The 25430-nt window shown below is 39.1% G+C and overlaps 4 protein-coding genes across 6 annotated transcripts; 1 reads left to right on the forward strand and 3 right to left on the reverse strand.

Annotated features, from left to right (window-relative positions):
• Positions 1-35: 35 nt before the first annotated feature.
• LOC137738109 (nuclear pore complex protein NUP54-like) lies at positions 36-2932 on the forward strand. Its single transcript, XM_068477719.1, has 9 exons — positions 36-553; positions 653-706; positions 964-1023; positions 1135-1245; positions 1661-1726; positions 1807-1893; positions 2144-2245; positions 2339-2488; positions 2674-2932. Exons 1-9 carry the CDS (start codon positions 131-133, stop codon positions 2788-2790), a joined length of 1170 nt encoding a protein of 389 aa, XP_068333820.1. The 5' UTR covers positions 36-130; the 3' UTR covers positions 2791-2932.
• Positions 2933-3346: 414 nt separating this feature from the next.
• On the reverse strand, positions 3347-10754 carry LOC137738105 (mannosyl-oligosaccharide glucosidase GCS1-like). 2 transcript variants are annotated; one of them, XM_068477715.1, is made up of 22 exons: positions 10419-10754; positions 10269-10336; positions 9703-9954; positions 9242-9407; positions 8605-8691; positions 8426-8494; positions 8213-8309; positions 7784-7866; positions 7186-7293; positions 6545-6666; positions 6254-6361; positions 6095-6168; positions 5680-5805; positions 5349-5416; positions 5003-5152; positions 4878-4928; positions 4626-4682; positions 4127-4276; positions 3950-4041; positions 3720-3829; positions 3573-3636; positions 3347-3491 (listed from the first exon to the last, which is right to left on the reverse strand). In XM_068477715.1, the coding sequence occupies exons 1-22, from the start codon at positions 10719-10721 to the stop codon at positions 3350-3352; spliced, it is 2547 nt and encodes an 848-aa protein (XP_068333816.1). In that variant the 5' UTR covers positions 10722-10754; the 3' UTR covers positions 3347-3349. The 2 variants fall into 2 exon arrangements, with proteins under 2 accessions (XP_068333816.1, XP_068333815.1); XM_068477714.1 differs by having other exon boundaries at positions 10269-10342.
• An 850-nt stretch (positions 10755-11604) lies between these two features.
• LOC137738084 (receptor protein kinase-like protein ZAR1) lies at positions 11605-15901 on the reverse strand. Its single transcript, XM_068477686.1, has 2 exons — positions 14141-15901; positions 11605-12707 (listed from the first exon to the last, which is right to left on the reverse strand). Exons 1-2 carry the CDS (start codon positions 15648-15650, stop codon positions 12073-12075), a joined length of 2145 nt encoding a protein of 714 aa, XP_068333787.1. The 5' UTR covers positions 15651-15901; the 3' UTR covers positions 11605-12072.
• A 6218-nt stretch (positions 15902-22119) lies between these two features.
• LOC137738142 (proteasome subunit beta type-5-like) lies at positions 22120-24717 on the reverse strand. Of its 2 annotated transcripts, none has more exons than XM_068477771.1 (8): positions 24620-24717; positions 24381-24548; positions 24141-24270; positions 23605-23711; positions 23172-23306; positions 22988-23091; positions 22493-22593; positions 22120-22397 (listed from the first exon to the last, which is right to left on the reverse strand). In XM_068477771.1, the coding sequence occupies exons 2-8, from the start codon at positions 24492-24494 to the stop codon at positions 22279-22281; spliced, it is 810 nt and encodes a 269-aa protein (XP_068333872.1). In that variant the 5' UTR covers positions 24495-24548; positions 24620-24717; the 3' UTR covers positions 22120-22278. The 2 variants fall into 2 exon arrangements, with proteins under 2 accessions (XP_068333872.1, XP_068333871.1); XM_068477770.1 differs by having other exon boundaries at positions 24381-24509; positions 24620-24716.
• Between the last annotated feature and the right edge of the window lie 713 nt (positions 24718-25430).

The following is a 25430-nucleotide window of genomic DNA, read 5'->3' on the forward strand; positions in this document are numbered from 1 at the left end:
GATCACTTGTGTAAAAACAACGTGGTGGTCAAAAAACAGGCACTGGCAAAACGTTGAACTGCTGAGCTACACCACTCTCTCTCTCTCTCTACATTCAACAGCGAGAGAGAAGCAGCAGCAGCCAGCGACAATGTTCGGAGCTCAATCTTCGTCGTCACCTTTTGGTACGCCGTCGTCAACCCCCGCCTTCGGGACGCCGTCGTCGACCCCAGCCTTCGGCACCCCGTCGTCGACGCCGGCCTTTGGGATGCCCTCTTCGACCCCGTCGTTCTTTACTCCTTCGGCTCCGGCTCCGGCCTTTGGAACTCCGTCGACGTCTGCATTTTCCACCGGTGGCTTCGGCTCCTTATTCAACACTCCATTCTCTTCTCAAACTCAGCAGCAACAGCAGCAAACGCCGTCGTTTCAGCAGCCTCAGTCTGCTGGCGGCTTTGGGTTTCAGAGCCCGTTCACTACGCCGCAGCAGCCGACGCCCTTCCCTAACTCTCAATTGACGACTCAGATGGCTCCCGTCTCTCCTCTCCCTTTCTCTCTCGCCGATCGCGATATTCAAGTATTGTTTTCCTTTTTGTTATTGATTATTCAGTGCAGAAACCCTAACCCTAGCTTTCAATTTCGTTTTGATTTGACGGATTTTGGTTTTTTGCGTTAGGCAATTGTTGACGCTTACAAGGACGAGCCTGGAAACCCTAAATATGCTTTTAAGGTTTGTTCTTCTAGTTTATTTTCATTGATTTTGTTAGAATTTCGAATGCGTTGCCTTCCCGCCCATGATATCTATACCTGTCTGTTTGGTTGCTGAGAAATGGAAGTAAAGTTGCAAATATGCTTGTTTTAGAAGGTGCTGAGTGGTGAAGTTCTTGTTTGATTTAAAACTCTAGATTCTTAATATCTCTCTGCTTTTGACAAACTTAGTTGTGGACTTTCGTTATGAGAAATGAATGCCTGTCTTGATTTTTGCAGCATTTGCTGTTTAGCGTAACTGATCCGCAGTTCAGGGTGAAGCCTGCTGGTGTATCGGATGTGAGTTTATTGTTCCCCTTTTTTGTTACTAGGTGTTAGTGGCATAATCTGGTTTGGTTTCTTTTTTTCATTTTTTTCCGGCTAAGTGTGGAGAATAGTTTGCATTGCCAGATTATGTGGGCAGAGGCTATGGCAAAGCTCGAAGGTCTGGAAAGTACTGACAGGGAGCGCCTGTGGCCTCAGCTTGTTCAGGGATTTAAAGATCTCTCTCAACGCCTGAAGGTAATTGTTGTTAGTTTGAAGCGTAGTGATATTGTTCAGAGTATTTTTGCTTCTTGTTTCTATTGTTGCTACTTAGAAATAGTACATTTAAGCAATATTTTGAGGTTTTTTAGTTAAACCTTAAATTCACCGGTTGTTGTTAGTGAATGCCAATTTTGGATGAAGTTGTTACAGTCCAGGGGTATTTATGAGTTCTGCTTTGGCAGTTACTGACTGAGACTTGGCAAGTAAAATTGTTGATTACCCACCAGAGTTGCTGTCCTGTGTCTATAGTTGGACCATTGCTATGATGCAAGTATTGAACTAATATGGGGTTTGAGTAGAAAAAAATTGCGAGAACCAGTTTAAAGCTGATAAGGTGGAGAAAATTGTTATCGTTTAGTGATGCCTGATGTTTCAAACTGAATTGATGCAGCTCCAAGATGAAGTCCTTCTTTCAGATGCTGAGAGATTGCAAATGACCCAAAGCAATGTCAAGATGGTATCATTTATTGTTCAAATGCCCATCTGCTATTACCACATAAATTTGAAAATGGTTTTCATGTCTCATATCATTTGCAGCTTCAAAGGCATTTTCAAGCTGACACACTTCCTTGGATCGAAAGAATGAGACAAAAAGAACAAGGTCTTCAAAGGCGCCTTTTGAGGGTGAGTACACTTTCTGCTATATATATTAGAAACTGTGAATAATGAGTACGATGAGTTCCATCAGAAGCTTGAAGAAAATACCGTCATTGCAATCTGGCGTTGTGACTGACAGTGCTTAACCAACATCCAGAGGGCTAGATTTATGATTGTTGTTGGCTTGGAGGGTTTAAATAATTCTTGTGCAGGTAGCTTGTGCGTTTTGTATTTTGCAAGTGTTTTGACATCTTTGTTTTCTTTGCTATTCCGAAAGGTGATGAGAATAGTGGAGGCACTAGAGGGCAAGGGTTTCCGACTGCCCTTAATGAAGGGTGAAGTAGAATTGGCCGAGAAGTTAGCTGCAGTTACTAGACAGGTACTTCATTACTATGCCCTTCATCCCTTTTCTATGCATCCTACTCGTCATCTGTCATTCGGTGAAGATACTAACAAGCAAATGGATTTGCAGTTGAAAGGATCGAGAGCTGAGCTTACTAGGAGGGTACAAAACCTACTAACCATATCCCGTGTCCAAGAGAATTCTATTGGTGCTGGTGGTTTAGGTTATCTTCCTGGATCAGCCAAAATCCATGAACAGAGTCTCGCTGCTATGCAAGAGGTGAGAGTGGACTAGTTTGGAAAATTTCTATTTCATCTCACCTTCTGAATATTTCAACCCTATCTTATGCACAATATTTGATTTCGGAAAAGAAAACTGTACATATTATCGTCGTTTAAAGGCACACTCCTTTATAATAGTAACACCAGAATTGGGTAAATGAATTGGTCGTTTTTGTTGAGTAGGTGTTGCAACAGCAGACGGAAGCTATTGCGAGACTAGGCAATGTTTTGAAGCGAGATATCCGGGATATGGAGATTATAATGGCAGAGGATACAGAAACAACAGAGAACGGAAACTAAGACGGAAAGTTTGTTGGTTTGTTAATTGTAATTTTTTTTATTTAAATTATTGCGTTTGATTAGCTATCAGTGGCAGTGGCCGGCGATAACCCTTGAACCGTTAACAGAGGCTTTGAGTTAAACTATCCAAATCCGTTCAGCTGACCACCGGAGACACAGAGATGACTCATTTTTCTACCTGCATCATTTGCAACGAACATTAACTCTTAGTTGGTAATGGGTAATACGTTCCTTAGTCTCTCATCTTGTCACGCTGCAAATACATCATTTGTACCGCTTGAGACTGCTTCAAAAGAACCTGACCTGGCTAAAAGCGTTTTCTAACAACCAAAACCGCTTCTAAGCTCTCTTGTATCGGTACAAGTAGTAACAGTAGGGTTCAAGAAACGAAAAGTTAGATTGAAGACTCTACCGGTATCACTACGGTATCACCATTCTTTTCGGACTAGATTAGACCTCATATTGCTCATTCTGGCATTTTCGACGTTATCGCTTTTAAAGAGCCTTGCGCCTTGTACGTATCAGAATCCAAATATCAATTTTTCCTACGCTGTGCTCACTAGCTAGAGTAAGCTTCTGCCATGATTAACAACACGAGAGATGTCCAGCCATGGAATACGCGTGCGCCTTTTCCCTTGCCGTTCCTCTGATCATATTGTTCCCAGAAGAACCCGGTTTTGTGATAATTTTTCACCACGTTTCTGCAACATACGGGAAACACGTTTAAATCCATTGAACGTAGCAGATTAAGCATTACATGGACAGAAAATGTCTTGACATACCTAATCAAATTGCCTCTCAAGTCATCGTAGATGGTTCTCGCTTTTTCTTTATACGGTCCATCCACTGAAACAATTCAAACAATACGACAGTTACAAAAGAAAGAATAATGCTTCAATCTTCATAGCAAGAGGCGGTAAGCTGTGTACCTCTAGAGTAATGATGGAGCGATGAAAGAATCATGTAGTTCATGTTCATCCATATTGGACCCCTCCAGTAAGGGGCATCATGCTCTGTGTTGCGTTTCATGTACATGGAGCTGTTGCACAATAGATGAAAGTATTTAGTGCTTCCGAATTAACATGGTCCTCAGAAGTAGGGGAAAATTAATTCTACCATGAAAACCAATTCAGTTAACGTAATCTGTATACTTGATCACCTTGTTTTGGCAAGAGAGCGGAGTCCATAATCTGTCCAAAAGATGCTCCGATTTGATATAAGGTCTAGCTGTTTTTCCAAAATCCTTGAATCCTATGTCAAACAAGAGAGAAGTGGTCTTATGGTAACTTGACAATAATAATACATAATCGGTAGAAAATCAGTTGACACAACTTACAGCTGGTATAATCCTTCCAATGAATGGGAAAAGACTAATAGGACCAATGTGAGGAACGAGTCTCAACTTGGGGCTTTCTAATACCTCCCGCACGAGCTCTCTGGTTGCATAATTGTGTCCTGTTATCACTTCTTTCCAAACTAAACGAACCTAGTAAGATCAAACCAATGCCCAATTTTAGCATGCAACTATTGTAACTGAAAAGCAAAAAGACTATCCACCTCTAGACATTTATGTAATGGGCAATTAGATACATCAGGCAACCATCTGTTCGACCATAAAATTTATCTAAACCAATTATGACATGACAGCCCATGGTATGAGAAACTTGTAGTCCCCAAATCAATCATCATTATTCACTTATAAGCAATCTTGACTCTTGTGAGTACTATTTACCTCATATCAAGATATTTAGAATCGTGAAAAAAAAAAAAAAAACCGATGCACCATGTGAAAATATCACAAAAAAGAAGAAAAAGGGAGTAAGCAAGTAGCATACCTTTTCCGTATGATTTCCAAAATCAAAATATGTTCCATATGTATCGTCATAGTGCATCTGTCCAACAGAAGCGTATAAGATATAATTGTAAATACAATGAACCAAACAGTGAAAAAGTAATTAACCAAGAAGATGTAGTTATTAGACACAAACACAAAATGATGGCGTGGAAATATATATTGTAGTAAAATGCTTCAAGGAGAATATGCTGCAACAAACCATAGATATGATAATGACAATTGACGAACGAACCTGATTCAGAGTTTCAAAATCCGAGAGTAACTTAACTGTAGCACCGTATTCCTGCATTATTTAATTTATATGTTAACTAATTGATAAATCATAGTTGTGCTTCCATACGTATTTGTTTGCCTTACCTTTGCAGATTTATTTTCCTTCTCAAACAGTTCTGCAATGGAATGCAAGCAATCTGCTGCAAGTAGCATCCAGCATCTAAGATCTATGTGACGCTCATCCTCACTTGGATGGGAAGCACGTGGATAATCATCCAATCCAGAAGACAGCGTCTGGACATGCAATAGCACAATCTCAGTTTACTAGCAGTGTTTTAAACATGAAGTTCTACTTAAATTTGTTCCAAAGCTGAGCAACTCAGGCATATGATGCCCCAAATCATACCACATTTCTTGCAAGTTAAAACAAAAGGTAACAGATTTTGTTTAATACAAGTCTAAAAGAGTAAGAAATTCTGTAAAGTGGAACCTTTGGGTTTAGTTCCCTATTTGTTGTGCTGTCTCTCCCATGCCAATAGTAGCTTCCCACTTCCTTCCCTGTGTTCATACAATCATAGTCAGTAACACAAACACATGGCTACAGTCCACCACGCACATACAAGCACAAGTATGCATGCATATACACATTTCACGGACTCAGTACAATAACAGACGATAAACATATCAAAGATGTGCCCTTGAGTAAACATATTGCTCAGTAAAACTAAAACAACAGACCATAAACACATGCATCACGACCCTTGTCCTCCTATAAAGAAAAACCCATGGCAGAGACTAAAGATTGACAAACCCTTCTATACCTGATTGGGTAGTGTTGAACCAGTGAAACCATGCTTCTAGGCGAACAAAAGCCCGTTCTAGGAACGAAGATATCGCATTGCTTTCAGCAGCAGTAAACTTGTTTATCTTCAAGCCATGAACTAAGTCTGGAAAGGGCAAACTTTCAGACCACATCATAAATAATATATACAGCAAACCAACAAAATTTTCAAGTAGACAATATGCATTCTGAGGGATATGGGAAGAAACTAGGAAGTCAAAAAGTTCAGACATATGTTTCACGACATAATGTTTCTTGAACAACTAAAGTTAACACTTTTGGGGGCATGGATGACAAAATAGTCTTTCCTTAGCTTAAAAATCACACAAAACAACTACATTTTCAATTTTCCATGGACAGAAAGGTTTAAGTGAAGAAAAAACAAATTCAATTACCACGCAACGCCAAAAGCAGAGCTGGTGGATTTCCATTTGTTGGAAGCTGAGTAACAAATTCACTTGGGACTTTACTGCAGGTACACCACAAAAAATATTACATTCTACTTACACTGACAATCTAAGCTGAGGTATACACATATTTGAACAATTATGTACCTTAGAGCTTCAGCACCTAAAATTTGCTCACGTGGAATCCATCCATCAATATTCATTAGATCTAACCAGTGTCCTATGATGTCCAAGGAAATATGTTTATCCCAACGCCTGCTCAACATTAAGGATGCATATATGAAAGAGTTTCCATTTTCCAGAAGTAGACCAATAGTACACTAACATAAGGTACTTAACTTTTTATATCTTTATAATTCTTCAATAAATTACAAAGGCAGCAGCTGAACTGAAACAAATTGGAGTAACATGCATACTGAAAAACATGAGGCAACTCACCAGATCAAAAGTTGATGAAAACCTTCATCCCATAAAAATCCCCTTGGAAAAAAAGGACGACTTGGAACAGCTGTGTAAAGCTCAGCAGGCCAATATGAAATAGAATTATCATGACTTCCCGACTGCAAGAGGAAATGGCCAACTGTATGATTTTGTCAATTGTCCACACTGATATCTTCACCAAGCATAATAAATAAATCCATGTCTTTATTTTTTCAGATGTCCACACTGTTATGACCATAAATTTTCATAAATTTGGTCACTTCCAATTAACTAATCCGTTAAAGAAGCCCATTCAGAAAGTAGTTATTGTGATCAAAACCCACTGATATCATATTCTAATAATGTTATGAACGTCATGGTTTTTTCTTCTAACACTAGCTCATATTTGGAAGCAAAAGAGGTGGATTTCACTAACACTTAGTTAAGCAGCAACCATTAGCATCTAATTTTGTGTGATCATACAATTAGTCATACGATGCTTTAAGAGATCTTATTTTCCCTAAATTACGGGGGAAAAGAAGGAAATGGAAAATGAAGTCTTTTTCTTTTAAGAAACAAAATTGTGAAAACAGAGGAAAAGTATAAACTTTTAAAAGGAGGACCAGTAGAGTAGCACATAGAGGTAACCAATAACTTACGAACATATCCCCGGAGACGGCAATTTTTGACTGGCCAAAGAAGTAGCCGATGCCACCCAACAAGTTTCCTATGGCAGCCTTACCAGCAACAATAGATTCAGGATCAAGCTGAAAGCATAGTAACAACGAGTTTAGAAGTCTTTTGTTGCACAATTATATCTAAGCACATTAGATGAAGCTTCAATTCTCATAATACACACATAACTATCTCAGTTTCGTGAATTTTTAATGCCAGTGTTTGTAACTGCATATGTAGAGCATCAGCAACTGTCCTACCGTAATGCAAGACATGCCATAAAGGCTTTTCCTTGTGTAGCCAAAATACAGTAAAGACTTCCAAACATCCCATAGAGATACAACATAAAACTGAAAATGGCAGACTAGCTCATCAGATTAAGCTACCAGGATAGACTGGCTCAATCCTTTTCACCATGTCATCCAAAATCAAAAGTACTATCACAGAGCAATACTCAGTGTAAATCCATGTAAATGTGTGACTACATAAATATTTCACTTTCAACAAGACATTCAAATAGCAGGCCTGATTCAATAGTTTGTAACAAAATGCATTATCCTGGGAAACTGATTTCCAAAGTACCTTGTCAACCAGATTAAAGCTCTTCTCAAATTTTGTGTCAAATTCTCTTTGCTTCTCCTTCAGTTGATTGGTCAGTGAGGTACCTTGATCATAGAGTAACTAATAAAAGTTAAGGGCAATATAATATTTAGTTGGAAGTCACTAATGAAATCAGGAAATGCGCACACAGATATTAAAGAATAGCAGAAAGCAAGATTCTAATTTCTGGTTCTTGACAAAACCCAAAATTGTAGGAAATGATAGCGTTAAGACTTGGAAGAATGGGCAATGGGTTCAACATTTGAGTTCTTGATTGTGAAACATCAATTATTCGGTCCTCATGGTCCCTTAATGGAAGTCTGACACAGAGCTCGGTTAATTTCGTGTACTCAGTGGAACCCTCTTATGCTTCTATTATTGTTACCTATCATGATTAAATGGAAGACGAACCTGTAAGGCCGCTGACACGTTCCTTTACTCTTGAACTTTCCAAACCAGTTCCAGATATGAATGTAACATCTGTCCTGAAAGGTGCCCTAGCAGAAATCTGGATAACAATGGGAAACCACAGGAGAAGGTGGATGAGAAAGAAAAATCAAGAGTGAAAACTAATGACTAATGATTAGTTAGACTAAAAAAGTACCACACTTTACCACCGTGTACCTGAAAAACTAGAATATTTGGAGAATCTTCAGATGTGTCAGGTAGCTGCAGTCGACCAAACTTCCTTACCTAAAAACATGGAAGTGAAATTGAGGCATTCAAGGCAAGAATTGTAGATATTGAAAAACTGATTAATTTTTTTCTGGATAATAAAATGATGTCATGAAACTGTGATATACTTGTAGTCCAAGATTTTCCTGAACAAGATCTGATAAGTTGTGAATATGAGGCGTCTTAAAACCAGCAAAATGAACTTCCAAATCCTCCTGAAAAGAAAACACAGAGAAGTAATGGATCAGTATTGGAGCCTTCAATACATCAACTCAGAAATGAGTAAGAACGCAGATAATGCGGAACAAGTGACAAAGCAAGTCATAAGTTTGGGGTGCGCTGTGACCTTGTGGTGGGGATAAGTTAGGATGGGGTGGGCTGGGTGGGTTGGATGAATAAGTTATTAGAGGGTTTTCCATTTTTCCCCCTGATGTTCTAAAGCTTTTCCTACTTTTTTCCATTTATTCCTAATTTTGATGTTGGCTCTAGCACATGTGAACCCTATCTTTGCTCTGTCCCTGGCCAGAGTGGACATTGAATTGTTCGGATTATTAATTATTTTTTAGCTAATAACACGAATACCACTAATATCACAAAGACCATGATACTCTACGGCAGCATTCAACAGATATTAAGTTAACAAGGTCGACCAAGAATGCTTAATGGTTCACGGAAATATATTTCCTCATCGTAATTCATATGACATTTTCTTTCAATATAAAAGACTTTTTTTTTTCCTTTGCCATAATCTCTTCATAACATTACCAGTGATTTTAAATGTAGCTGCCAACTTCCAACGTCCATCCGTGAACCAGATGCAAGGAGAGAGTTCTCATGAATGTCCAAGGTATCTCCACCCAAATTTAGAGTATTTCCATCTTCATCGGCCAAATAGAAAAAGAGATGTGAACCTTCCTCATTCCCTCTAGATCTGAGCATGAAGCATGATGAAAAAGTCAATAAAAGATTCATGTATAAAGAATGCATGGGCAAATCCATCTACAATTAGAAACGAAAAATGCCACAACCCTCACCCCTCCTTGGAAGGGTTCCAACTCCCAACAGAAAATTAAGAGAAACTCTACGCATTTCTCTTCACTACATCAACATACTTGTAAGTACAATCTTCACACCTTCCATTAAATCCTAAATTCACTTCACATTATGCCAATACCCTGTTCATTTCATAAAGAAAAAGCGTTACAGATTTAGGTCAGGCTTTTTACTTGTGGTTCTGCACATCAATTTGAACTGCCCAATCTCCGCCATAGCCACTGTCTTCACCCTTGGATTTCAAGAAACTTGTTGCCAAGTTCATGCCATGGTCAACAATGACTTGATGTCCAAAACTGCGCCCATCATGTTGTGCCCAACCATATTTACTCAGATCATCAGAATCTTGGCAAACATGCCGCATGAAATATCTCCCATCCTTTATACCAAGCCACATTAACCCGGCTATTAAAGACCGAGGAGTCCTGCAAGGTGCAACAACTAGAATCACCACCACATCATTCGCAAAGTCTAAATGCACACACGGAAAAAACAATGCATCCGTCAATGTTAGTGAAATGAGGTAAAGTGCAAGACCGAGCACATGAAGAAACAAATATTGATCAACAATTTGATCAAGTGCCTAGTTATACTGACAAGAGTAACAGAACTTACTACCATAACGTAAATTTACGCTTCCGAAAATACACAACCGATACGATGTCAACTGAATGAACATGAATTCTAAACAAACAATTCAAGAAAAACAATATTATGATCGGCAATGTAAAAGGCAAACCTAGCCCGGATTCCGAGATACACGTTCGGGCGATAAGTTCCCCAATACAAGCTCTCTTTGTGCTCACCCTGAAACTGCCACAACCCGAAAAATGCACAATCAACTCACAGAATACACGCATCACATAGTCAACGAAGAAAAATCGAATACCTGAGGGAGGTCCATGAGCTTTGGAGCCGGGAAGGGCGTGACGACCCTCGGCGTCGGAGCTTGTTCGACGTGGTTCATGAGCTTGTTAATCAAATACAAGATGGCGAAGAAGGCGATCGCGCTGAGCACTAGCAGGACTTTGAGATTGACGTTGAAAATTCCGATTGAAGTTTGATTTCTGCCTCTGCCACCTCTCTGCGTCCGCAAATTGGGAGGTGCGCGGAGAGGAACTGCGTCTCCGTCATTGCCGTCTCTGGAGGAGCTGGCTCTGCTCCGAGAGCTTCTTCTTCCAGTTCCGGCCATTTTAGACTTCACTGTCTGTTCTCTGTTTCAAGTCTTGGCTGAGACAGAGAGAGAAGTGTAAAGAATCTGGGGGTGTAAATGGAAATTAATAGGCCCAACTGTTCGGCCCACTAATTTGGGGCGGAAGCCAATACTCAAACTTCGCTCCATTTTTCTGCATCTGCCTCTCCGGCCACGTGGTCAATATTGATGGTAGTTTCAGGGGGCAAGAGATCCTCTTCGGATCTTTTCCCTCAAGACCTAAAGATCAAGTGATTTAAGTTTTAAAATTTGATCTAACGGTTAAAAATAGATAAATTAGTTAAAAAATTTAAAAGATATAATAATTTTTTGTTGTTGAATTAAACTTTAAAAACCCGGATCACTTGATCCTTGGGCTTTGGAGGGAAAGATCATAGACGATCTCTTTCCATTTCAGGGGAGTATATTCTCTCGCAATTGTAAAGTGTATGGTCGTTCTGGTATACTCAAAATACATCTAATCATCTGTCACGTGTCATTTCACCTAATCTTGGTTATTATTATTTTGTTTTTTAAAATTGAATTAGGACTAGGATTGAAATTAGCTTCATGTGTAAGTTAAAACCCAAATAAATTAGTAGCTGAGTTTTTTAGTAGTTTCCATATAGAATTAGGGGGAGTTTGAACCCGGAAAGGGGGTTGAAGAGGATATTTTATGTTGCGAGTAGGAAGAGAGTTTTGAATTCGAAACACAGTGAGTTGAAGAGAAAAATTTTATCCATTAAGATAATTCACCGCTTGATATCTCAATCCAATATTTTAGGTTGAATAAAATCAGCTAGGTTTGGATCAGGTGGTGAACGAGGAGAAAAAATGACGGTAGGCAAAAATTGTTGAATTAAGAACTTATGAATCTACATTATACAACGCATTAATTGAGGGGGGAAATGGAGAAAAACGTACATTATTATTACAAGTTAATAGAAATTGGCAGAAACTAAACATTTTAAATTACAAAAATGTAGCGAATTCTTAATTATCAATTTTAAATAAATATTGTATAACAAAATTATGCTATGGGGATTTGCTTGACTTCCAAAAAATAAATGGGGTTCTTCATGAACGAATTGATTCTTCAAAATAAATACACCACAACTTACCAAAATTCACCATCTGACAAAACTAAATCTTCAAATCCGTCGGGAGAACGTCAAACTTCATGATTATATTTGGAGAAATGAGTTCCACCGCTGCATTGCTCTTTTTATTTTTGTCCCTTGATTCTTTTTTAATTTATATTCAATATAGAAGCTCGAACAACAAGGAGAAGTGCAGCGGGACAAAAAGAAAGCGCGGAAATTATCTCCCGACTATGTATACGTATCGATCCTCATGTTCCAACCCTTTCAAGATTTTCAGAGACGGTTTTCATCCTTGGCCTAACCTCAGGGTCCGGCTCAGTGCATGCAAGAGCTACATGGAAAGCTGCAAGCACCTCCTTTTTGGCATGCACTTCTTGCAGCAACACATGGTCTACCATATCCGACAAAGGGTTTTCATCCTCAAACCCTTTCCTCACAGAGCTCACCAGGTCTGGGACTTCGGCCGAAGTTGACGTGGTCGGAGAGAGCTCCGGGGACTTCCCTGTGAGCAATTCAAGCAACACAACACCAAACGAGTACACGTCCCATTTTTGGGTGGGTTTGCTGCCCGTGACACGGGCCTCCGGGGCACGGTAGCTATTTGATCGCTCTGTTTGGACTGGTTGCATGTAAGGGAGAGCCCCGCCCATGAAGCCACCCGAGGAGGGGTTGTTGCCTGTGATTGTGATCAGCCTGTTGAGTCCGAAATCGGAAATGTAGGCTTGATATTCGTTGTCGATGAGAATGTTGGAGGGTTTGATGTCACCGTGGACAAACTTTCTGGGGCTGCATTCGTGCAGGTAGGAGAGACCTCGGGCTGTTCCCTTGGCGATCTTTAGCCTCGTTGTCCATGAGAGGCTTGATGATGACTGACCGATTCTCCCTGCACATTTGTAATTCAAAACATTCAGTTTCAATAGCGTTCAGCTTACGTTATCGACTCGAATTATGACATGGTATTTGCAGTGGCTCCATGACACCAAGGAAAGTTAAAAAGAAAGGCAGAAAGTAGGATAATCATTTCCGGCAGAGGACAAAGGAAGTAAATCTACCCCTTACGTTTCCCCTGCACAAAAGATATAATCTACTCTATCCATACCAAGCAATCAAATTAAAAACGGAGGTTCACTTTTCTGCTTCAAAAGTTCCAATTTCATTAACATCGAACAGATATTTAATCGACAAACAAGAATGATTTCCACACATTCTTTTTCATTTTCTGCACATGCAGTCTTAATTCTGACCCTTGATTCTCCTTTGATGCTCAATTGAGTAGGTAAAAAGGAGTAGAGTGTCCATGAAGTTTCAAATGGTGCGGAAATCATTTCCCATCAAATTATCCTTACAACTAGCAAGGCCAAAAAGCTGTAATGGTCTGCACCAAATATGATATGATTATCCTGACCTACCACGTAGTGAATTGTGATTGAGCTCACGGAAATGCGCACATGCTCACTAGTCATTTTCCACGTCTCCACTAGTCCAATATAAGGCAAGGTAAAAATAGTGCCATCAACATATCAAATAAATTGAAATACTCTTCGGATCTTTGTGTTCAGAGTTGATGGATAAAGAAATCCGCACCACTCAATTTCAATTTTGCAATCTCCACTAGCCCATCTCACACAAAACCAAGCCCCTTGAACATCCCGAATCTTCAAATCCAACGATCTTGAACACAGAAATCCTGAGAGGATCTCAACTCCCATCAAATAACATGCGTACACCTACTTGCCCATATATGAGAAAACAATGTGACATATAATCATGTCATTTTTCTTGCCAAGTTGGCAAATATTTCAACAGATCTGTAACTCCTTTATTTCAAAAGATTTGTAACTCCTTTCTTTCAATGGATATCCGTTTCATAACTGAACTATAATTGGTTTCTTCCCATCTTATGGGTTTATTTTTTATACTCTTTACTAAACAATACTTTTTAAATAAAATATACTGCGAGACTCAATTGCTATCTTGAAGAAATATTTACAAGGTTAGTTGCTAATTCTTTATTTGGCTAATTTTTTTTTCCTTTATTTTGCTAATTGAGTTGCCTACTTCCGTTAAGATGCGTTTTTCCTGCATATCATAGCAATTTATCTTTGCTACTTCCCTTAGAGATGCTCTAAAAATCTAAATTAATATTATTATCCGTAACGTTTAAATTAAGATCCTCACTTATAAGCGAAGATGTTGAAATCTAAATTCGAATGAAGACCTTTCATTTACCAATTACATGTAATTGGTGTTACTGTGAAGAGAATAGACAAAAAGACTACTAGTCAACGGAAGGGCGCCAAAAAAAAAAAAACTTACCGCGAAGTGCAGTGGCCAAGTTGCCATTAGAAATGAAGTCACTGATGAGAAGCTTCTCGTCGGGCGCCCAATAGTACGCCCTCAGCTTCACCACATTCGGATGCTTCACCCGCCCGATCGCCTGAATCTCCGCCGCGAACTCCTTATACCTCTGATCCCCGCCCTCCCCCAACCTCCTCACCGCCACCGGGATTCCATTCCCGAGCACCACTTTGTACACGATCCCCAGTCCGCTCTTCCCCAGCACGTACGCCGACGCCCTCAACAGCTCGTCCAGCTCGAATGTGAACCCTTTGTCGATCGCGACGAGACCCCCCTCCCCTTTTCCCCTCTCTGCCTTTTCCGGGTCGCCCGAATCCGAATCCTGGTTCCCGAACCCGCCATTGATGCAAGCACAAGAACAGAGATGACAGAGATTACAGAGGTGGCGCTTCTCGTTGCCGCCAAATTTGCTCTTTCCCGTACAACTGCATCCGTTCTCGTCGTCTTTCTTTTTCCAGTAAATGTAAACGACGACTAATCCGATAAACGCCACTCCGGCGGCGTCCGCCACCGAGATTAGGATAATCAGACCCGGACTCATACCCTTTACCGGACTATTTTCCGATCCTGATCCCGAATTCGGACTATCCGCGGAGGGATTTTTACAAGTTTTCTGAAGCGGAAACCCGCATAACAGAGGGTTGTCCAGAAACGCGGTGGGGCCTTGGTTCGAAAACGACCCCGTTTGAGGAATCTCGCCGCTGAAATTGTTGTTTCGGAGATCCAAGCTCACCGTCAAGGGTAAATCGCCGAGAGATTTCGGAATCTTTCCCGATAAGTGATTGTACGATAGGTTGAGCGCGCCCGACAGAGACTTCAACTCGCTGAAATCGTCCGGCACCGATCCGGTTAACTCGTTTGAGGAGAGATCCAATTGGTTTAGATTCTTCATGCCGGACCAAATTCCCGCCGGAATTTCTCCGTCGAATCTGTTTCTCGCGAGGATCAGCCGCTGCAATTGCTTGCAGTTCTTCAAGTAGTCTTTCTGGAGCGGACCGGAGAGGGAGTTGTTGGACAGGTCGAGGTTCTGGAGACGCGGGGGGTTGCAGATCGACGGTGGAAGCGGGCCGGAGAGGTTATTGCCGTAGAGGAAGATGCTGTGGAGTAAGGTAGCGTTGAAGAGTTGGGAAGGGATTGAGCCGTGGAAGTTGTTGTCGTGGAGGTTGAGGCGGCGGAGGTTTACTAGGTTGCCGAGCTCGGAGGGAATGTAGCCGCGGAGATTCTTCCCGGATATGGCGATTCCGACGACGCAGGGGTCAGCGAAGCCGGAGATGTTCATGCAGGAAATGCCGGTCCAGCGGCATGGGGTGGGGTCGGTGTCGAGCCAGTCGGAGAAGGCGGAGCCGTCGGCGGGCTGGTCAACGGCGGATTTTAGAGAGAGGAGGGAGAGGCCGTCGGAGTTGAGTGAGAGTGTGGTGTCGACGAGGAGGAGGAGTATGAGGAGGGCGGAGAAACTGGAAGGTTCCATAATTTGGCCGGAGAAATGGGAGGAGATGGAGATTGCGGGTTTTAATTGAAGTACATGTTTAGAGAGAGAGAGGGTGGTTGGAGCTGTGGGTGGGGTGGTGCTGCGGGTATTTATGAGAAAGAGACCAGCGGAAGGAGGAAATTTGATTGGCGGGGTCCACTTCCCGCCAAAAAGAGAGAGGAAGAAGCAAGGGGTAGAAGAGAAGCAAAGGAAGGAGAAGGGAGTGGTGGCCTTTTAACGGTGTGTTTGACTGAAGACTTAAGAGGATCTCCACTGGAGCAGGTAAATAAGTCGCCAAATTTGTTTGAGATAAATTTTATTTGAACTTATGTAATTTCTTTTCGCATCTATATAATTTTTAGATAAATTATCAATGTCTCTTTAAACATAAATTTATTACCTCAATTACCCTCACAAACTCAATTCAATATGTGAATTTATCTTTACACCTATTTAAAAGAAAAAAAATCCAAAATCAATGTTCCATAACTCGTTCAAGGCGTAAAGAGAGCAATCAAATGAATGATGTTTAAAAACTTTACGTTGAATGTTACGTCGATACATGTCTGGAGTTGTGTTTAATGAACTGATCAAACAAGCAATTTGAAGTCGGAAAATTATGTCAGCAGACAAGATTAGATGAAGTAATTAAATCATATGTCACTATCTTTTGTGCTGACAAGATTTCTCTTACAATGGAAATCGAGTTGGGTTTTAATCCTTGTGTGCTTTGTCTGAATAGGATTCTCATCGTTTTTATCCTTTGATAAACAAATGTATTCAAACATTTTCTTTCTGGATATCTCTCTGGAATTGGAGAATGTAGTAGCGTTTTTCAATTGCTTTAATCTCAAATTTTAACCTCGGTTTTAGGATTATGTGTATTTGGGGGGTGGAATTGTAATCTGCAAATCCATATTCCAATCTACATGAATTACAGAACTCAAAATCATCTTATACATGTACACACAATAGTAATAATAAGGGTAAATTACACAAAACTACCTCAACTATGGATCAAACGACACTTTCATACCTCATCTTTTAAAAATGACAATGTCATACCTCAACTTAAGAATTTGTGACAATGTGAGACCTCTGTCAGTTTTTCTGTTAAGTGCTAACGTGGTTAGAGACGGGACCCACTCACTAATCCAACTGGATTAAAAAATAATTAAATATATTTTCAATAATTAAATATTATAAAATTAAAAATGAAATTATTTTTTTATATAAAATTGTGGGATCCACTCTCTCGCCTTTCTCTCTTCTCTCTCCCTGGACACCTGCATCCCCAAAACCCATAAACCCTTCCCACCCGTCCCCCCCCAACGTTCCTTCACCACCCCACCGCCGCCCTCTCCTCCTCCATCTCCACCTCCTTCCCAAGGTTCAGCTAAACAAAAATTGAAAACAAAATTCGATAGATGAGAAAATAGAGAAACCAATCAAACCCATACCCCAATGATACAATTCAATTCAAAGAATCTAACTTTCCCAATTTTCCCACACTTTCTTGGCACCCAAACAGAAAACAAGAAACAAAACCCAGAATCATCGCCGCGAAACGCCCGATTCAGCTTCACCAATTTGTAAATTTTCGGCAGGTCCAAATACCCCAAAATCATCGCCACACAGCTCTTCGGCAAACGCCGAGACCAGGTTTCGATGGCAAATATTTTGGTGCTTACAAACCTGTTTTCTGGCCTTGTTGCATAGATGCTCCCGGCCACCTCTTTACCGGGGATAGCTCTTTTCCCGCGTCGGGTGGGGAAGGGTGGACGGGTAGGGAAGGTTGGGGGGACGGGTGAGGAAGGTTGGGGTTTTCTATTTGAAAATGGGGAATTAGGGTTAGGGTTTGGGTTCGAAAGGGACGGGAAAAGGTAGGGGAAGGGAAGAGGTGGGGGATGGGGGTGGGTTAAGGAAGGTTTGGGGGACGGGGAAGAGTTTGGTGGATGTCGAAGAAAAGAAAAAGGTTGGTGCGGGTGGAGGAAAATGGAGGCCCGCACCCCTAGGCCATTTTTTTTTTAATTCTTAAATTTTTAAAATTTTTAAAATTTAATTATTTTTTAATCCAGTTGGATTAGTGAGTGGACTCCGTCTCTAGCCACATCAGCATTTAACAGAGAAATTAATAGAAAAACTGACGGAGGTCTGACATTGTCACAAATTCGTAAGATGAGGTATGACATTGTCAATTTTAAAAGATAAAGTATGAAAATGTCGTGACACCAATAGTTGAGGTAGTTTTTTGTCATTTACCCCAATAATAATGATATAAATACATGAATTATGTAGAATGCGTTCTTTTGCCTGTTTATTTCATATTCCTCAATTCTTATTTCATATTCCTCAATTCGAATGAGCCTCAATCCCACAATTGTCATTGGAAGCGGTAGTGGGTTTATTAATAAATTTTAGTTTTATAGTTGATTTCATCATGTATTTGATGGTAACTATACAATAGGATAAAAATGACAATTCACATTTTAAATTTAAGTTAGGTGTAAAGTGAAATTATATGAGTTCAAATACAATTTCTCTTTCTTTTAACGAGCCGTATAGGCAAAATTAAGCTCTAGTTGAATAGTCAATTGATTAGGCAAATTTTGTAGTGTCTACTTTCCGAAGTAGGTAACATTGCCTAGTTCTATGTGGAATGACATTTTTTTTTATGAGACAATCAAGTAGGCAAATTATCACGTCAGCTATTTTAATATAGTTTTGCTCATTAAGAGATGGTCTTATTATTGTCTTCAAGGCATATGATGGTGATGTCATAGTGTAGGTAGGTCAGGTCTATTTCGTTATAATTAACATTCCCTCATTTTCTGGACTCTTTCTTGAAAATTGACGTTGTTTCTTATGCTGTCGAGATGTCATCCATATTATTAATACAATATTGACTCGCGTCTCTTTTTAATGAATAGGACACATTTTTCATCGAGGATTTTTTATAGCTTATTTATTTTTAATCATTTGAGTTTTAAATTTTTAACATATTTTTTTAAGAAAAAATTAGTATCTGGTTCTTAATCTTTAATGTTTATTGATTAAGATTTTATTAGCTTTTTAGATTTTGATGAAAGTTCCTATCATTAATATATTAATGAATTACATGTAAGTTACATAATTTTTACAATAAAAATTAGTAATTGATTTAGAATTTTAATACTCACACCCTTATTAAACTCCTAATTAATTTTCAATTCAAACATTTCCAAAATATAAAAAATAAAATTAGAATAAGTTTGTACCCATTAATTTTTTATAAAAAATTGATATGTACCCATTCTTAAATATACCAATTTGTTATATGAAAAATGTACCATTTTTTAAATATAAAATGTACCCATGTTTTATATAAAATTCATTCAATCTTTTCTCTAATCCATTTTTAAACTTTTATGGGTGCATTTTGAGAATGTATTTATGTCAAGTTTAATAGAATAAATTTAATAATGTTATTAAGCCTAATATGTCACATCCCCGCCCGGGCCGGATCACTTCCCGGGCCCGCTCCACCACTGTAGCACGATATTGTCCGCTTTGGGCTTACCATTCCCTCACGGTTTTGTTTTTGGGAACTCACGAACAACTTCCCAGTGGATCACCCATCTTGGGATTGCTCTAGCCCCCTTCTCGCTTAACTTCGGAGTTCCTACGAAACCCGAAGTCAGTGAGCTCCCAAAAGGCCTCGTGCTAGGTAGGGATGGGAATATACATTTAAGGATCACTCCCCTGGGCGATGTGGGATGTCACAATCCACCTCCCTTAGGGGCCCGACGTCCTCGTCGGCACACACGCGACCAGGGTTAGGCTCTGATACCAATTGTCACATCCCGGCCCGGGGCGGATCACTTCCCGGGCCCGCTCCACCACCGTAGCACGATATTGTACGCTTTGGGCTTACCATTCCCTCACGGTTTTGTTTTTATGAACTCACGAGCAACTTCTCAGTGGGTCACCCATCTTGGGATTGCTCTTGCCCCCTTCTCGCTTAACTTCGAAGTTCCTACGGAACTTGAAGCCAGTGAGCTCCCAAAAGGCCTCGTGCTAGGTAGGGATGGGAATATACATTTAAGGATCACTCCCCTGGACGATGTGGGATGTCACATAATATCTTTTTTTCTTTTTTTGTGTTTTTGAAAAATGTACCCATGTTTTGGTACAATAATTTTTTGGTTAGTTTTTTATGAACGTACCCATGTATATATACACACACAAGAGTATAATTTATCATTGATATTTTTAATCCCATAAATTATGAGTTTTATTTTAAATCTCATTAATATAAATAACTACAAAATTTCTTTTTTAAATTAAAAATATAATAACCTAAATAGAAATACATTTTTACATTAGTGTCAAGAACTTTGATCAAAAACTAAAAACTACAAAGGTTTCAATAAAAAAACATTGGTAGTTAGAGACCGCATCCAAAGTGTCATTTTTTAATTGGGAGTTTTAACGAAAAACCCGCGATACTGTTCACTTTAACGAAAACTCATATTTTACACTAAAAAGTCAATCCCGGTACTATTCACTTTACCCTTTATTTTGTCTTTATCATTAAAACTCAAAGTTTTTAAGCCTCTTTCATTTGGGGTATTATAATGCTTAATTAGCACATTTGCTTTTGGGATGAATGTCTGCAAAGAATCATTTGTTTATAAACAATCGGATCAATTTGTTTTTTTTTTTTTTATGAACAATGGAATCAAATTAGTTTTGATTATATTACTGTGCATGGATATTGCTGGAACTTTACTTAGCTACATTCATTTAGTCCCTTAAATTGTCAGTTTGTCCAACGTATAATGATGAGTCATTCCATAACCAAACTACGTGGCGGATATGTGGTATGAGAATTCGTTAAAGCAATGTACTCTCATGTAAAAAATGGGCAGCATAACTCCGCGACAAGATTACTAATGAATCAATCAAATCAACGAAGGCAATTTCTTTGGATATAGAAAATTTAGAGTGTTAAATAAGAATTTCGGAACACTTAATACTACGGTGTAGTGATATTTTTTTTACTTGTAAGTGAGAGGTTTTAGATTCGATTCTTGCTAATTGTGAATTTGAACCACATTAATGCTAACTTATTGTAACTTGTGAGGCTAAACTCACTTCTCCTCCTGTTGATACAAATAATATCGTTTGTTAAAAAAAATAAAAAATTTTGGAGCCAACAACTTTTTTTTTTTACTAGTCATGTAAATTTAATTATCCTTTAGTGGGATTTGCACAATGATTATATCTCATTGTTAATCATGAAAACATGCTTGGAAGCTAACAAAATAGAGAGAGAGAGAGTATTGTTTGGGATCTAGACATCATTTATTTCGGTGGATATTTAAAATAATAATGTATTTATTGTTATGGGAATAATAACGTATTTTTTATGTGAATGATTGTACCTGTTTTTTATTGCTCACTAATTTATTGGCAATTAAAATGGAAGGATCTGTGAAATTATGACTTAAAAGAAATTTTTCAGTATGCTGGAAATGTTATTCGATATATCGTCATTGAGTGTCATATTATAAGTGGTTGAAATTTTTTTTTCAAGTCTCAAAGCACTTGTATTATAATATATAGTGTACCAAATCATATTCTCAATACATGAAAAATCTCGCATGACTCAAAGCTTCTCCAACTGGAGATGCAAATGCCTTTTGAATGGACCTTTTATATTTTGTGTTGGCCAAAAAGCTTTTCAATAGATTGGATGCAAAATACTCACATTTTTTAGAAAGTGTCCTGCCAATTTAAGAGAGAAAAATAAACGAAATTTATAAATTAACATCTTTTTTGGCGGAGTACAACTCATACATCTCCCATAAATTTAAAATAAGATGTAAATCAGTAAATATGATTTTTGCACCTGCCCTCAACTCAATATAGTAATTAAATTTACATAAAAAAGGCATGCCTATTTTATTTGCTTTTTTTTTATTTATGAATATATATATATATATATGTAACTTCGATCAAATTCTAGCGAGTAGTACTGATGACATCGTGCGCAATAAAAAATACGTCCACATACAGGCAACTAAAAGGGTATATAATAATTATATTTACATGCTTCGTGCTCAAGGGATCTCATTGATTGAAAGGGGTCTCACTAATTTGGCATGAACCAATCTAACTCTCAAGTTCTCAACCCTAATTAATCGCCGTTTGGTTGTTCTACATTTTCATCATGATGGTGGGACCCAGTTCCCCCAACTAAAATTGGTTCTTCTTGTTGATACATTTCTCATAATCGAGATCCTTTTCGAGTCTTTGTGTTTAGAACGCAAAGATCGGGAGACCCAACCCTTCTATTCTCCCAAAAAATAGAGAATAAATCAACAACGAACTCATCATTCATAAAATTCTAATATAAGATCTCTCATTACAAGTAAAAAATACAACTAAACTGTAGTTATGGCTTATCGGTCACGAGGAATTGTAATGGAAGAACATCAACGACAACAGATCAAATTCATCATTTAAAGGAAAAGGTAACAAAGACTAGAAGGTCGACTTAAAAATCCCAATACAACAAATCAGGCTTTTACATATAAACCTAGAAACGGTCACGAAATCCTACAGCTTGTATTTTTAGTTTCCATCAGACGTCAACCATTTCTTGTTCAACAGAGACTGCCGCTGCAGGGTAGTAGCTGTAGTGAAGCTCCCCGACATCGTCTCCGGATAACTTCTTCCATCCGTTTGGTCCCACGTGGTAGACTAATAACAAACACACAAGTTAAAAACATATAGAAGTCATGAATGTGCAGAGAGAGAGAGAGAGAGAGAGAGAGAGAGAGAGAGAGAGATTTTACCGCTAGCAACACCGCCGCTGGCTCCATCGCGGAATGTTGCATGATATATTGCTCTTCTAGCCAACTCCGCAGCTTCTTCTACAGACATATCATATCGGTACCTAACATAGGCAACCTGAGTTAGAAGAATAACGGGTGCAGTAAAACGTTTACAGAAAATAAGATAATGCCTACATATAAATAAAACTCAACCATATGAAGGAAATTGCAAGTAGCCAGAATGTAGAGAAAACTTCGATCTATTAGATAAAATAGAGGGTGAAAAAAGGGAATGCCTACACAATTTCTGATAAGGCAAAGCAGAATGCCATAATCAATGGCATTGAAATACAGTAACAGTTGACGGAAAAGAAAAATGGTTATAAAGGAAAACTGCAAGCATGTCTGTGCTTGTGCTACAACCACAACATCAGGGCAAAGGCTCAAATGATTCCCATATGCCAGTTATCCGGATTACCAATTGAAACTCAACCAAAAGTGAAGGAAAGTACACACCCATTATCCAGAACACCATAAGCATATGGAGAGCCAGACCCAACAGAAAACCGCATCCCCTTCAATCTTCCCCCTTCACTGTCAACATAGTAAAGTCCAGGACCCTGCACTCAAACAAGGATACACATTACATGAGTACAAATGACAGCAAAATGTAACGTGACAAGATTTGTATCTCATTTACCGTTTCGTCCCAGCCTGCAATCATGGTCCCAACTGAGAGACCCATACCACGATAAGAGTAAAGAATGTTTGCCAGCAGCTTTGATGCTCCAGTAACTGAAATCCTCCGCTTATTTGCCAACTCATGCAGCCGACACTGAGATATAACAAACAATTGTTTGTTAGTAACCAATAACCATATAGTAAGTCAAAATGAACAGCACAATTGTCATCCGACTGATCCCCTTAATAGGTGAACATTGATATGGCACCACTACTATAAAATTTGATCGAGATAAAGTTTCTTGAGCATATTGATCATCCAAGTACTCGTAAAAACATCATGACAGTATAGAGCACTGAAAAACTATAAATCCAGACCTTCAAAATGAATCGTAGCTGACAAGTCTAAAGTTTTTAAGTTGCAAATTAATAAAACAGAATAGATGCACTACCTTGATCCCCAGATTTCTGTGCCAAAACTGGCAGTCAGCAGCTCCTCCAGCCATTGTACCAAGCATGTAAGGATTGATTTCAATAATCTTCTTCACAGATTGTGATGCTGAAAAGATAAGGAACAAAATTGTAAATGTAAAAAATAAAAATAAAACCACTAGCTCCGACATCCAAACCACAGCAAGAGTCAAATGCGGCCTCATGTGCAGAAGAGAACTAGATTTTCAGTTGTGCAAACACTGAACTTCGGTGATTTGGATCACACTAACATACATACACTGTAATAATTACAGGAGCTAGAAAAAAAATTTGGGCTGGCCCGGAGTCTCTAGTACACCTAAACTAACAGAATATACCAATCTGAGGCATAAAGCAATTAATCAAAACCATTCGGAAACGTGAAATAGCAACATCTTCACAGGCACTAAACAGTTTAAGCATCATTCCAAATTACCCCAACAAAAACTTCATGGCACAAAGCATACAACTACTTCATATATGCAAGCAATATGAAATACATTATAAAGCAACTTACAGATATAGCCGCCCATGCTGGCCCGAGAATCGGCCGCCACCATGACGCCATCCTTGAAGATGAACGCAAGCGTGGTTGTCCCCTTGGCCGGCTTCACCATCTGGATAGCTTCCTTCTGAAATCCATCAAACTGAAATAGCAGAGGAAACCGTATAATCAAATCCACATAGTCAGCCAAATTCTACCACGCAGAGACTAAGAACCACGGAAAGAGAGCACAAAAAGCACATGGAAACTCACATCATTGGTAGTAGGAACCTCGAACGACGGAGGAGCCGAAACGCCGTCGAGAAACCCACTGCTCTCGCGGCACAACGGCGCGTGTGTTTCGAGACCGGTAGTGTCAAGCTTCATAGCTCTTAAAATCCTCTGAGAAACACAACATTAGAGATCGAAAACTGGTGCAATCTGTGTCAAATTTCACAGATTCGGTAAATAAAATCGAAAGATTTAAGATAAATTAGGGGCTGTGAAAATACCTTGGAGAATTGATGATTTCGCAAACGAAGAGGAAGAGGAAGGGAAGGAGGGAGAACGGAGAGTGAGATGGAGCTAATGAAATGGTGGAAGGAATGCTTGCTTATTTACACTGCGTTTTGGTTTTCTTGTGCGGGGGGAAAATTAGAAGTGACCAGTTGGAATTGATGATGGGCTTTAATTTGGGCCAAGACGGTAAGCCCACATCTTGTTTATATGATTAGGTCTTTAAAAGGGAAATGGGCTCTTTGTTTTGGTAAAAGAGAAAAAGAATGGCCCCCTTTTGTGAAGGTCTTTGGCGGCATGTGTTGATGAGGTGTGGGGTTCCTTCACTTCATCCTCAGTGGCCTTCTTTTGTAGAGAGAATCCCATGGTGGTTAGAAAACTCTCTCTCGCAGTCACTGTTTATAATGCATATTGTGAGAACGGAATAATCGCATCTTCATCAACTGCAAGAAAATGTCTATATTATGGCGATATCAAATTAAACGGGTCTTAACGGGTTTGCCTAGAAATTCAGTTCTTCATGATGCTTAAAGAGGTTGCTTTAGAAAATTTGGTGCACAAGTTTTATTAGACAATGCCTGGTGGTGCAAGTGGGGATGACTTGGACATGACTGAATCTACTGGTGAGTCCATGTCCCAAAAATATGTGCGTAAAGTCGTTGCAACTCCGTATTCATGCAGCTCATATAATAAACCTAAAGTGGTATAATAATGTAATTTGGAATGTTTGCCTCCAATACTATAAGCAAATAAAAATTCAGAATTTTCAGAATAAATATTAAATTTTGCACTTTCTTTCAAAATAAA

The sequence above is a fragment of the Pyrus communis genome, chromosome 6, assembly GCF_963583255.1.
Source record: "Pyrus communis chromosome 6, drPyrComm1.1, whole genome shotgun sequence".
In the NCBI taxonomy this organism is placed as follows: domain Eukaryota; kingdom Viridiplantae; phylum Streptophyta; class Magnoliopsida; order Rosales; family Rosaceae; genus Pyrus; species Pyrus communis.